This window comes from Lissotriton vulgaris, chromosome 6, assembly GCF_964263255.1.
Source record: "Lissotriton vulgaris chromosome 6, aLisVul1.2, whole genome shotgun sequence".
NCBI lineage: Eukaryota > Metazoa > Chordata > Amphibia > Caudata > Salamandridae > Lissotriton > Lissotriton vulgaris.
This window is the reverse complement of record NC_141694.1, coordinates 509,819,515-509,833,674: the sequence shown is the minus strand read 5'-3', so window position 1 is coordinate 509,833,674 and position 14,160 is coordinate 509,819,515. Positions and strand designations below refer to the sequence as shown.

Here is a 14,160-nt window from a genome sequence, read left to right as displayed (position 1 = left end):
GCATCACTCTCCAGCCTTGCCCTCTGGAGAAACTGAGGGTGCGTTCTCTAGCCCCCATCCCGTCACCTGAATGCGCAGCGCAGCCTTGCCCTAGGCAAGCTTCATGGGGAGTGGGGGGACGAGCCCCCCTCCACCCCCCCAGGGATGAAGTCGATTGACAAAAGGGGCTGTGAAGGGCACGTCGGGCTCGAGGCTTTCCTTGGAGTTGGTCTGTTTCTGCAAACGCTCCACTCAATGCACATCATATAGTAGGAGTGAGAGTAAACGGGTCTGGAGGGGGGAGGGGGTAAAAGAAATAGGCAGACAGTTACTTAATGGAAACCTTAAAAAAGCTGAGGCTGCACACGGTGGGTGAGATGTTTCCACTCAGGCTTTTTTTCATCTCCAAGCATCCCGGCCACTCCCCCTCCCCCTTCTAAAGCTATTCTTTGCCATGGGCTTTGAGACCACCCTCCCGCCGCAACCAATACACCCCCTCCACATACACATATGGGAGAAACCCAGCCCCCACCCCTTCCTCCACGGCACTGGGTGCTCATCATGACTTAAGAATGGCGGGAGGCATGCCTAGCGCTTTCCAAAAAGTGCCCCTCCCCCTCGGAGCGCTGCATCACCCAGGTCCACCTACCCCCGGTGCCGTTTCGTAAGAGCTTCCGACGGGCGGCACAGCCCTCTATTAAGGAGCAGATTGGGAGAGGATCTTCCCACTTGGAGAGAGGACGGCTTCCAGGGCACATCACACTTGGGACAGACAGGAGGCGCTGCACATCCCAGCCGGACCCTGCGCCCCTCAGCACTGGTTTTCGGCTCAGCTGCCCTGCAAGGAGGGGATCCTGCGAAAGAGAGGACTGACCCTGCAACCAGCACCACACCCCAGGTATCAGCACCGGCACATCGCAGGGAGGGTCAGCCTGCTCACCTCTATCCAGCCAGGGGGCTCCCAACAGCCTCATTCCTCACACCCACTCTTCCACAGTTCAGGGTCATAGCGATGCCTGTATGGGTGTGTGCGGGTGTGTGTGTGTGTGTGAGTGTGTGTTGAGGAGTAGAACAAATAAGGATAGAAAGAGGGACAGAAAAAGACAATGGGCAGATGAAGAGAGAGATGCAGCAGGGAAGGACAGAGTCCAGCCAGTGAAAGATGCATTTTTATTTATTTATTGTGGATAGAGAGATAAACTGCTGAATAATTAAACTAATACAGAGGAACACGGTGTTTAACATACATAGTTGTACCGACAGACGCCACATAGTGACAAACAAAAATAGAATTATTCATAATTAATTGTAGATTAAAAAAAACGGAGGCAAATATCTAAATGTATGGTATGGTCAAATAAATACTAACCTGCATAGATTGGTACCCCAATTGGTAGAATGCCGGACTCATTGCTCGGAGGATGTATACACTTATTGCTGAGTTAAAACGTCAGGTACATGGTATAAAGGTCGAAACAGGTGTGCACCGAGACACTCAGAAACCAAACCGAAATGTTAAAAGCGAGTTCTAGGATCAGGGTCTGAAGGGGTACACGGGGGCATGTCCGTTCCGAGAGGAGGGGGCACGCAGCTGCTTGATCTATCTGCTATGCTACCTTTAGAACCGCGCAGGGCAGCTGTGGGCTAAGTCCCAGGAACTCTGTACTCACGAGGCGAAGCCCTAGAATAAACAGGGGATGTTTCTGCAACACGGTACAGATATTGTGAGAAGAGGTGCCGTCACTACAGTGAGTGCGATGCAGCAGCTCGCGCGGTCCCTGCTAGCTGACGTCTGTCACTGGGAATCCCAAACTCCCGAAGTGAGGGTGCGCATGCGCAGAGCCTCCCGCGGGCACCCCCTGCTTCCTGATGCGCAGCCCTGTGAGGGGCTTGGGGCCGCAGTATGTGAGGAGGGCTCACTGAATCAGCGTCTCCCGCGCGCCTGCTACCTGTCCTGCGCGCGCCGAGGCTGGCGGCTGTCTGCCAGGTGCGGGCTGCAGTCATCATCAGATAGTCTGACGGGACGGCACGCGCTGTGACTGCGTGAAAGGCTTGGCAGAGTCTCCATGTGACGCACAGTCTTATTATTCGCTCAAGTTTGTGCATCAGGAGCTGGCAGATACTGGAAAGTTGTGGGGATGCTGAGCTAAATCTTCCCGCAAATGGTGTGGTGGTGATGCCCACGGCGTTTCTATTATGAAGCTGTGGTGATTATAATGCTGGGGTAAATAAGTCGCACCGCTGCTGCTGGCTCTGGTAGGACCGACTGTGACTTCGCGCAATTAAGTGCAACGCAGGGAGTCCAGAGAGGAAACTCTCTCAAGAGGCCACAGCACACAAAGCATCCATCCATGGGTGCGTACTGTGTACCGCTGCGGGAAGGGCACCCATTGAGCTCGCCGAAAGGTGGCAGTGCACGACCAAGGAACACATGCAATCAACTATTGCTCGTCCGATGAAGAACCAAAGGGACGGTGTCGGTTGAAGACAGATGCTCGGGGTTAAGGGCACATCCGATTGATAAAATGTGGTAGAGTGCCAAGCTTTAGCGTTTCCTGTTAGCAACGCTTTCTTGCGGCCGGCTTGGGTCGTGCATGCCATTTGCTTAGTGACGTAGACAGTGCTCTTCTACCAGCTACGCAGATAGATGCTATGCATGCATGTACGCTTGAAGCAAGCGTACATGCATGCATAGTAACTTACGGGACGGCCCTTCAGCGGTGCACTTCCTATCTCTTCCGGTAAGGTGTGGCAGAGAGCAGGGCGTGGCGGAGGGCAGGGCACACATGGTGTACAGAAGAAGCTATCCTGTCTCTCCTTGTGCTCCTGCACCATGCTAGTGCACCAGAAACACCCTTCCCTGACCCAGCAGCACATAGATAGAAAGGCACCGGTTTCTCTCATCACTCTTTTTTCCATTCTACATAGAAACAACAGAAAGCAGGAATGGGCTGAGGCAGAACTGGCTCCTGGTTTCGATGTCAAGGAGGGCCACAGACTGACAAGACAGCGCAGGCCTTCATCCCGCCGGAGACCCCCTAGTGAGCACGCTGTAGTCCCGGAGCGGTGCCCCGGGAGCTCTTGGCAGCGCTCCTGTGCTATCAGTCAGGGCCGCAGATTTATGCTGCCTGAGTTCATGGCCGCTCGCGGAGCTGTGGTAATTAGAAGCATACGTGCGGCTCGGCGCCCAGAGCCGGGCTCCAGCAACAGCAGCACTTAGGGCCTGCGCCGTGTCCCCAGTGGACGGCCAGGCCAGCAGCTGCTGTGTTCACGGCGGCCTGCTGTATCCCATTCCAGTGCACCGCTGGGCCTGGAGCAGCTGTGTGAGCCGCTGCGGCCAGTGGTACCCCACCTCAGTGCAAGGCCGGGCCTGGAGCTGCTCTGCGCATGGTGGGCAGCCTTATCCTACATCAGTGCTCGGAGCTGCAGTTTGCACACTGCACAGTGGGCAGCTGCAGCACAGCTCAGTACACAGCCGGGCCTGGAAGTGCTCTGCGCATGGTGGACAGCCCCTGGAGCTGTTGTGTGCACCTAGCCCGATATAGTTCTGGGCTAATGCACTGCGCTGTCCGTATCTTTCCCGATACAGTTCTGGGCTAAGAGCAGCTGTGTGCCCATCGGCCAGTCCTGTCCTGTTCCATTCCGGCGCAAAGCCAGACAGGAGCTGCGCTGACATTTGAATGACCACCTCCCCTCAGGTTATTATGAGCAGTTTCCAGTTCAGGAGTTTTGTTTGATAGCCTGATGTGTTCTGGGTGTTGTAGTCTTGTTTGCTTCAAGTGAACTGAGTAGAGTAACATATCTGAAATTAATGATTTGTAGGTGTAAAGTTTAGACCGTAATAACCTGGAGAGAGGTGGTCACCATAGCTGACCTTATCCTATACTGATACTCAACCGGGCCAGGAGCATTTATGTCCCTGGCGACCACATGCATCCCATCCCATCCATAGCCAGGCCGAATAAGCTGTGTGCCTGGCGGCCAGGAGTATCCATCCCAGCGGAGCTGGCCAGGAGAGCACCTGGGTGCCCTGCCCCAGTCATTTATCATCCCAATCCACATGCTCTGTGCACAGCCTCCAGCTTGTAGCGTTGTTTTGGAACCAGCAGCCGCCAATCATGTGGAGGGACAGCCTGGGCCGGACTGGCTACCGGGCAGTTTGGAATGCTGCTGAGCTGGGGGCTGATCTCGTTCATGGAGACCTGCGTGTACTAAACGAAATTCATTTTGCTTTAATTATTTCGAAGCACACGCAGGTCTCCATGAACACAATCAGTCCCCACCGCAGTGAAATCACCCCCCAGCTCAGCAGCATTCCAAACTGTCTGGGAGTCAGTCCGACCCCGGGAGCAGCGCTAATGTGAGGGGTAGAACAATTGCTCAGGATATGCCTTGGCGGATTGCCCTGGTGAAAATTCAAGTACCACGCTCCTGAGTTGCCCACATGACAAGAGAAAGCACCTGCATCCACTAGAATCCGCTTGTACCTGGTCAGCATTCATTTTCACTGTAGTTTGTTACACCATAGTGGCGTCTTGAGGCATTGGCACACTGAATAGTTGCCTGGGGGCCCCAAGAGCATATGGGCCTCATACAGACTGAAATTTAACACACATTTTCTGGTAAACATTTTTATTCCTTTGAGTGGTTGTGTTGGCGGGGCCCAGTGCACTGTTAAGACGACCCTGGTACTCCAAGTCACCATTATGTAGTTTTTCTAGAAACCTGCAGCTCTCCTCAGTAAAACGGAACACATGCGGAGCTAGGCGGCTCCTCCACTAGGGCAGAGGAGCGTCGCCCCTCTGCTTTCTTGAGAAACCCCAAAAATAAAATGGTAATAACTAGTTATTACCATTTTATTGCTTCCTTTGCGCATTGCAGGCGGGCGGGTGGTCGGCTGCTCTGCTCTTAGAGCAGGGCAGAGGAGGAGTGGTTTGCCCACTCCTGAGTGCACAAAGACTGTTTGTTCAACTCCCTCGGGCAGCCCAAAGAGTCATGTGCACGCTGCCCTTCTCCATGCAGGTTGCTATGCAGCCTGCATGGAGAACATGGCCACCCTATTAGCTACTGGCTGGGCGGCGTCCCGACCAATTAAAACGAGCTTGCAGTGTTATGATTGGCTTAGGGGAAGGAGCCTGGCTGCCTGCTTCCTGTTCCGGTTGGAGGCAGGAGAGCAGAAGCCGAGAAGACGCGGAACCCGGCGGAAAGATACGTTTAATTTTATTTAATATTTTCTTTTTAATGCCCCTCAACACCTCATGCCCATCCTCCCCTCCTGCGAGCAATGCCGGCTGCTACTGAGCTACTTCCGCTAGTACTGAGCTGAACAGACGCTGCAGAGAAGGCTGTATTGCACTTGAATCACTAGAGGAAAGACCTGCTTCAGTAGACGTGCAAACATCAAAGCCCCATGCACAAGCTCTCAACAGCACAGAACTAAGTACTGTAGATCACACAGAACATTTCAAGACATTGTTAATGAAATGCAGTCAACATAAGATGAAGGGCACCCTGTAGTCAGAAATACGACTGCATTCCATACTATACTGTGTGGATTCACTGAGGGTTCTGGTACATCTGAACTCTCTGGTAGAGCCATTTTAAGGCTTCTGCAAAGCGGTAAATTGCCCAGGGCCCACACCTTCCCTAGCCCCCTGCTGGGAAAGTGAACTTTCTCTCTGTCTCACCCATGTCTATTTCTGCATCTCAGCCTCTCTCCTCTATGCCTACCACTACACTTGACTCTGTGTAATCTTAGGTGTTATGTGATTTTGCGTGACCCTGTTCATGAATGTTTGTTTTTCGTCATGTGGACTTGAATTGGCAGAACATGGGTAATAAACTTCAACGTTCTGAACACATCACTCCAAAATCTTTAAGATGGCACTGCTCTATAGAAAAGTGTTGTGCCTATTTGTAGGAGAAATCTAGTCTGGTTGCCATCTTACACCGCACTTAGAAAATGCTAGAACACAGGAGGTAGGCCGACATTTTGCTGACAGGCTCGAAAATCTTGTAAAATGTAATCCACTTTCTTGACTTCAGTAATCTAATTTTCCCAAAAATACCGTAGACCAACCAGTTCTGACCGACAATGGTGAGTAGGAAAAAAAAGGGAATGAAGTGACCTATCGAACATTGGAGACAGAACAATCTAGACTAGAGAAAGTAAGTGAACACTGAAAATGATCATATTGCTTAGTTAAAAATACGGGGTTTGGTCTGTCAGGCTATTTTTAGAGCTTCAGCACTCGGGTAAAATAACTTTTCATAATTTTGAAAAATCATATGAATTACATTGTAAGGAGGGCCGTAATTACCTTGGTCAAAGAGCTGCTGCCCGGAAGTGCAAACGGGCGTGGCATGTGAGGTGGTCGACTCGACGCTCTCCCGCCTTAACCCTGTGTCTTGCGGCACAGTGGAGGAAGACATTCTAGGGTGTGTTTTTAGGGCGGGCAGCCTGTGAGAAGTTCTCTTTCTGTTCAGCATGTTGATCCCTGGCGGGGCAATCAAGAACAGAGGCAGCATTTGAAAGGCTAGACATTTCAGTTAGTTTTCCCTTGATCAGCTGAATTGGAGGATTACACACACAGGTGTAAAAGGAGTTGGGATTTTTTAGTAGACCCCTACTCACCTTCGTGCGTTTTTATGTGTTTTGGAAGTGGGAGCATGGGAAGTCGAGTGTGACTGGAAACACTAATCACCGCATAGTTCCTTGTGTTTTTTTTTTTTATCAACGTCAGCGTTTATAACAGATTGTTTTGGAAACACTATACATCATGTTAATACTTACGTCGCAACAAAGATTATGTAGCCATGTTTGATTCAAAGAGAGATAGCTAGTGATGTGCAAAACAAACAAATCAGTCAATGTTCCCTGCTTTAAAAGTTCTTAACTGCTCAAGCATGGATGAGAAAAATGTTGTGAAAACGTCCATACTTGTAATATACCGGAGTGCATCATACCCACTTGGAATTGCAAGAGCAGGTTGCAGATTCTATGTTTATTTACCTGTAATTCCCTGCTCCGAGATTTACTAATACTCTTATTCTACTTTTAAAAGTATAGCAGCCTTGTTGGGACTGTCTGGTGAAGTTTTTATAAAATGTATACCAGCAATGCTCAGACATGCCAGGACCATTGTACACGACCACAGAGAAATTAAGGGCTTTGTTGCACAATGGAAATCCAGCATCCCTTATGCTATTGGATCTTTTAGCAGCCTTCCACATGGTCAATCGTAGGGTCTTGATTGACCGCGTCAAAGCCTTGGGCATCCGTGGCTTAGCCTTGCTATCCTCCTCCTTTCTCACTGGGAGAGAACAATCTTTCTCCATTGAAGCTTTCTTTCCAACTCTTTGCCCTCCCTTGTGGTGTCCCGAAGGGCTCTTCATTGAGCCCTACCTTGTTAAATATATGTGTCACTCTCCTTGCGATTTTGATTTAAAACAACTGGGGTTCTCTGTCATCAGCTATGCTGATGACACTCAAATGATCATTTCAGTTTCTGGCAATCATCATGAATCAGCTGCTAGTTTTCACAATTCTATGCAATTAGTCAACAATTGGATGTTTAATAATTGCTTGAAACTAAATTCCGATAAAACAGAAGTATTTCTTTTGGGAAACAAGATTTCCTTCTGGTCCCCCAATTTGGTGGCCATCCGATTTAGGTTTGGTCCCGATCCCAGTAAAAAAAGTGAAAGATCGGGGCGTTCTCTTTATTAATCATCTGTCCTTTGACAAACAGGTGAATGCTATCACCTCCAGTGCCTTTCTCACGCAAAAAATCTTGAGAAAAATTCTGCCATTTATCCCACTGGATTTAAGGAAATTAGTTATAACTGCCCTTACTCTCTTGAAAATTGATTATTGTGATGGTCTTTGTATCAATTTACAGAAACAACTGGTTAATAAGTAAGAGATCCTGCAGAACGCGGCTACCGGTCTTCTTGTGGATATCCCCAGACACCAACTGGTCTCAAAGGCCCTGGTAAACCTTCATTGGATGCCAGTACAGAAAATAATTGATTTCAAGCCACTTTGCATTGCGTTCAAAGCTTTACATGACGAGGGACCAGACTACTTCAAGACAAAGTTTGTGAGGTATATTCTGTCTAGGACTCCTAGGTCCTCCTCAGCAGTCAATCTGACAGTTCCCAAATTTAAACAAGTCTGCTGGGGTGGCAGAAGCTTTATATATGGTATGGTCCAACTCAAGGGTGGAATGCCTTACCACGTCACTAAAAAACCTGCCCACCTCTGCTCTCTTTTAGAAAGAATCTTAAAACCTGACTTTTTAATACTTAGTTTGTAAAATCTGCCCACTGTACCATGTTTCTTCTTCTGTGATAGACTAGCACCAAGATGCCCTCTGGCATTTGAGTGCTTTGCAAAATCTGTTTTCATTTCATAGTATAATTGCTCTGAGAAGGACAGGTAATGCTGCACTTAGGTACTCATTACAAGTTGCCATTTAATTTCTTTGGGGCCGGTAATAGCTGATCTGTGTACTTTCATCCTAAAAGCAGCCAAAGTATTCAGGTGAAAAATTTGGCTAACATGAAAAATTACTGGGGGAATCAAACTCAGTAATTCCTCAATTCTTTGTGGACTCTCAGCATCAACATCAGCATCAACCAGATTTCCACCTGCTTCAGAGTTATCAATCTTGTTTCAGTATCACCAGAGTTGGGGAAATATCAGCCCATTTCCTGCACCATTTGTAGTGAGGGCTCAAATGTCTGACAGTCCAGTTGGGAAGTGCTTCCAAACTCTCATTAAATGTGTTGCAGCTCTGTTTCAAAGTAAAAGTTTAACTTGGATCTAAAGGTATTTAAAAGTACCATTTGCATGTTACAAACCAAATTCCAAACTAGGCGCATTGGCCCTTCAATCTATCTCACCACCAATTTGAGCCTATTATGTGCAGTTAAGCTGGAGCTGTGCACCAGTGTTTTTAACCCACATATCAATTTCATAGAAGTGCATCTTTGGACCTGTAGATTACTCAAAGATAGCATTTTTCCCAGGATTGAAAGCTGGGATCTTTCACAACAAAATTCTCAGTAAGTCCATTAACCTAATGGAAAGTCTTTCCTTTACCAGTCAACTTTAAGTAAGAAAACAGCAACATTTACTGAGAAATGCAGACACTATCCAGTTACAACTTTAGCTGGCTGATGCCAAGTTTCAGCCCAATGTCATTAAAACTGTAGTAATCCTTCTGCAAATACAGTAACTTGTCTCAGAATTGCTGGTACTCTCACTTTAAAAGTAGCAACCCTGCTATAAATTGTGGGCATTCTCCATTTAAAGTATAGAATATTTCTTGAATTGTTGTCTTGAGCCCTATGGTTTGACACAAATTGCAACCCATGACCTAACAGCAATCTTTATTTGTCTATGAAATTTAACTTACAATAAAAAATCATGTTTGTAGTGAAAATCCTCAAACCAGTGAATATTGAAGATGCCAACCGTTTTCTTGCCTTCACATTCACCTAGAGTTAGTAGTGTCTAGGTAACAACTCCGAAAACACACGCTCCCATTTCAGAATCTGCATATTGCTTCTTTTCTTTACGATACTGATGGACTGAAAGTCATCATTGACCAACCACCATCTTTTGGAAAATCTATGAAGATGACAAGGCCTAAGTGGTGCTCCTTCAACAACAGACAGGAAGATGCATAGAACTACCATAGCATCCAGACCCTGGAGTGTGTCAATATTGAGTTTTGAATACGTTAATTCTAGCAATATGGTGAAGGGTCCTGAGAATTTCATGCAACTCACTGGCCAGATGTTGGCAAATTATGATAGGAGACGGAGGTTTGGCATCATTCTGCAAAAACCTCGAGCGCAAATGGCGCACAAAATATGATCTGTGCTCCAAGCAAATTTACAAAGCTGCCTTAACTAAATATCATTCTTTATGCAAAACTGCAAAAATTGAACATGCCAACCCAACTATTCTTGAGGCACAAAATCGTCCTAAAGCACTTTTTAAGGTAGTACAAAAGCTCTCGGGCGCATTATGTCAGCCCAAACCACCATGTCTAGATACTGCACAGTGCAACTCTCTGGCTGAATTTTTTATCGCCAAAATCGATACCATCTATTATGATTTTGAGAAACTTGCCCCTCCCCCTTCTTTGTCTCGCCTACCAGCCCCAATTTAATCTTCTGATCGAGTGACTTTAGAGGATAGGTCCATTACCCCTGCACAGCAGAACCCTCCCACAGTATCTAACCTCACGATCTCCTATGATTCAGGGGTCCCACGGGACACCTGTCCCCCGCTTCAAAGTTGATCGCCACATGGGATCCTCTTAACATCAATACTCTCTCTGATATTATCAGTAAAATCCAATCCGGCTCCCCACTGGATCCTTTTCCCCCTCAAATATTAAAAATGTTGGACAATTCGTCCCTTGAACTCATTATGGATCTTCTAAACTCCTCCCTTAGAGAAGCTACAGTACCCTCTGCATGGAAACATGCGATGATAGTGCCTCTGCTAAAAAAGGCCAATGCTGACCCTAGCATTCCATCTAACTTCCGTCCAATTTCACTTCTCCCGGTTTTTTCAAAAATTATGGAAAAGCACATCAATTCTCAACTCTCAACCCATGTTGAATCTAGGGGAATTTTACATCCATCCCAATCCGGTTTTAGGTCTGGTTTCTCGAGGGAATCTACTCTGTTGGGGGTCTCTGAAAACATCTGATGCCGAGTGGATAGGGGGGAAACCGTGGCACTCATTTTGCTTGATTTGAGTGCCGCATTTGACACAGTTTCCCACCCCATTCTTATCAATGCCCTTAGATCATCTGGCATCACTGGCCCAGCCCTCAACTGGTTCGTTAGTTTTCTATCGAATCGTACCTTCCAAGTCTTCTCCTCCTCATCAGCTTCCCAAACCTATACATCGGCGTACGGTGTTCTGCAAGGTTCCATCCTGAGCCCCTTGCTCTTCAATTTGTATGTCAGACCTTTGGCTACTATTGCGGAGCAAGCTGGGCTCACCATTTACTCGTACACCGATGATACCCAGGTCATCTACTCTCTCTCCACGGGTTCTCACTCCTCTTCCTCCTCCCTCTGCGCAGGTCTCAGTAACATCGCAGCTTGGATGTATGATAACAAACTGAAACTGAACGGGGGGAAAACAGAGCTTCTTCTGTTTGGCCATAATACCACCTTATGGGGACCCCAACACTTGCCCTCTCAAATGGGCACCCTACCCATTCCATCTAAAACAGCACGCAACCTCTGCGTCATTTTTGACAACCAGTTATCCATGAAGAACCACGTGGTTAAAACTTCCTCCACTTGTATTACTATCATTAAGTGGTTGCGTAAGATCATCTGGATGCTCCCCCAGGATACTCAGAAAACCGTGGTCCAGGCCTTAATCACCTCTAGAGTGGACTACAGGAACATTCTTCTCCTGGGAGCCTGCAAAGAGGTGATTTGTAAACTACAGACAGTCCAGAATATGGCAGCGCGACTGCTCTGTAAACTCCCCAATACATCCCCTACCTCCAATTCTCTATGCACTTTGCACTGGCTCCGCATTGAAAGCCGCACAAAATTCAAGGCCCTTTGCTTTATGCACAGAATAAATGCTGGCCTGGCCCCACCCTATCTTAACTCCTTGGTACAACACTACTGTCCCCTCCGTACTCTGCGATCATCTAATCTAATCAGCACTTGTTCTCGGTTCCCAGAATTAAAAGATCCAGATAGGGTGGCCGCTCTTTCGCCTGGCTGGCCCCTCACTCTGGAATTCTCTTCCTCTTCTGCTGGGAACTGAACCCTGCTACCTTAAGTTTCACAGACAAGTAAAAACTTGGTTATTCAACATGTAACAGCCTTCCTTTCTGACTCTCCCCGCCTCATTTGGTTTTTAGCGCCGGGAAACCTACGGGTAGCTGAGCACTTTACAAACTTAAATATAATAATAATAATAATCATAAAGTAAAGGGCGAGTTATAATGAAGAAGGAAGCACTAGAGATTGACGTTTTTGAGCACTATGCTCTTAAATTTTCTGTAGTGTTGCAGTATATACCACTTAGCCGAGAAGTACTAGGTTTCCCATACTACAGGATTCATGGATCAATCTGTAGTTTCTTGGAAAGTTGCCAAATTAAAAACAATATCCTGGATAGGTCTGTCAAATTGCAAGAGAAGGGATATGGTTGGAAATATCTGAGCAGTGGTGATCCAAGTGTACTTCTGCTGCAGGACCACAAAGCAACACCCAACAGACGTAACATATTGAGTAGTATTGAGGTGATCTTCAGTAGTTATGTTAGCTATAAATAATTCATGGCAACCAGCCATTGTCATTGGAAGAGGCAGATTGGCATTAAAGTAATTGATGCAGGAGTTTGGCTTAAAATAATTTTGGCGGTTCTGTAATTCAAACACCCAAACACACACCTTTTTCAGATACTGTAACAAAACCAAGTGAAGCTCAAACTACATTTTTGGCTCAGAGGAAGGTCTACAAGATTGCTTGACTGATATGTAACTGAGAATTTTATCTGGTCAAGGCACCTTATTTTATTATAATAACGATGTCAGTAACCGCTGGAAAATCGTTTGCTACGTGGACGGGTATATGAATGCTATTTATGAATTACTTCTTATTACTTATATCAGAAATGAAAACAATGAGCCATTCATCAAATTTAACTTGGATCACCAAAGCCTCACAGTGGCATGCCTTTAAAGCCTTAATAATTGAATACATTTTAGATTGCTCATTGGATAAACAATCAACATTTAATAAGGAGTATCAGATTATGGCATGTGCTGAGCCATTGAAGGAAATTTATGGCTGAGGGAACCTCTTTCTTACATTCTTCCCTAAATTGAGAGGACCAGTAATGCATCAATAAAGTCTAGCATGAGCTATGAAGATTATTTACAATATAAATTATTGTTAAATAAGCAGCATCATCATTATTGGACACATTGAAATGATAAAGACAGTGGCATGCTTAATACAACAAGAGTGGTTTGTATCAAATTTATCAAACTAGAAGATAAGAAGATAAGAGACATTGCAAAGTAGGTAACTGAGGTGGAAATACTTGAGTTTTACTAGGAGTATAGAAACTGACAAATATTACCCAGCAGTTCGTTCACAATATACTCACAACCTTATATTAAGTACATTAATGGGTTAAAGGGCAGAAACACTGGAGACTGTGGGTCTGCATCCAGAATCTGAGATCAAAATGGTAGTTGTGCGTGTAAAAACTTGCAAAGCTTAGGAACTGATGGTGATATAAATATATGGTTTCTGGTTGATAAATAATTTCTCTACTTTGTGTGCCAATAGGGATAAATGTAATCAAGCTTAAGTAATTGTTTTTTTTAAATTTAAAACCGCGCACAAATAAAAATAATAATGTGTTTTTATAAAGCACTTACTAACCGGGAACTGCAGTTCCTAAGCACTGTCAATGATGGGTATACCAGTTACATGATGCTGAATTTAAAAGCCTCAGAAAAATGGAAACAAGTTCTTTCCAGGATTTACATTTGTGATGTGTAGATCACATTCAAATGTTAGCTGTGGGTCCTTAACTCACTGAACAATCGTGTGTGGTGGCAACATGGATTTTGTCAAAACTTTGTTGTGAGTGAGTTTTCAAGTTTTATAATTTGGGGATGCATTTTTTTGTGGGATGTGGAGGTGGGGTATGGTAAAATACCAAATCCGTGAGCAAGTAAACTGCAAAGAAGGAGCATTTTAAGTCAACATCATGCTTGCATGTCTGCCTCTCCATTGACTTAGCTGTCATGTGTTGGGTAGACTGGCTACAGTGTCCTTTCTGACAGTGTGCACTCCTACTTCTTTTCATTGCAGATCCATTCATGTGGTTGTGATCCGTGAGGGCAAGAGCAATGGAGATCAGGCTGTCCTCGGCAGTGGCCACTTTATGTGCAGCTCTGCTGTTGGTTTCCATAGAGGCAGAAGGTAACTTCTACACCCCTATTCCAACCCTGTCCTTTCATGCTCCTTGTCAAAGATGGTGCAGAATTGACTTTTTTCTCTTCCTCTCTCTCTCTCTCCCCTCTCTTTATTTCTAGCCCAGTGATTGTTTTCTTCCTGTACCTGTCTGTGTTGGAAATAAACGCCCCATTCTGTCCTTCAGGC

General features: G+C 46.1%; 1 protein-coding gene across 2 annotated transcripts in view; it reads left to right on the top strand.

Moving 5' to 3' along the window:
• The first annotated feature begins 635 nt into the window (after positions 1-635).
• The window catches only part of COL12A1 (collagen type XII alpha 1 chain), a 358,581-nt gene continuing 345,056 nt past the window's right edge, over positions 636-14,160 (top strand). For both annotated transcript variants that reach the window (XM_086926511.1, XM_086926512.1), the window contains exons 1-2: positions 636-877; positions 13,870-13,980. In XM_086926511.1, coding sequence (XP_086782637.1) covers positions 13,908-13,980 — 73 coding nt within the window. In that variant the 5' untranslated portion in view covers positions 636-877; positions 13,870-13,907. The remainder of the gene's footprint in view (positions 878-13,869; positions 13,981-14,160) is intronic.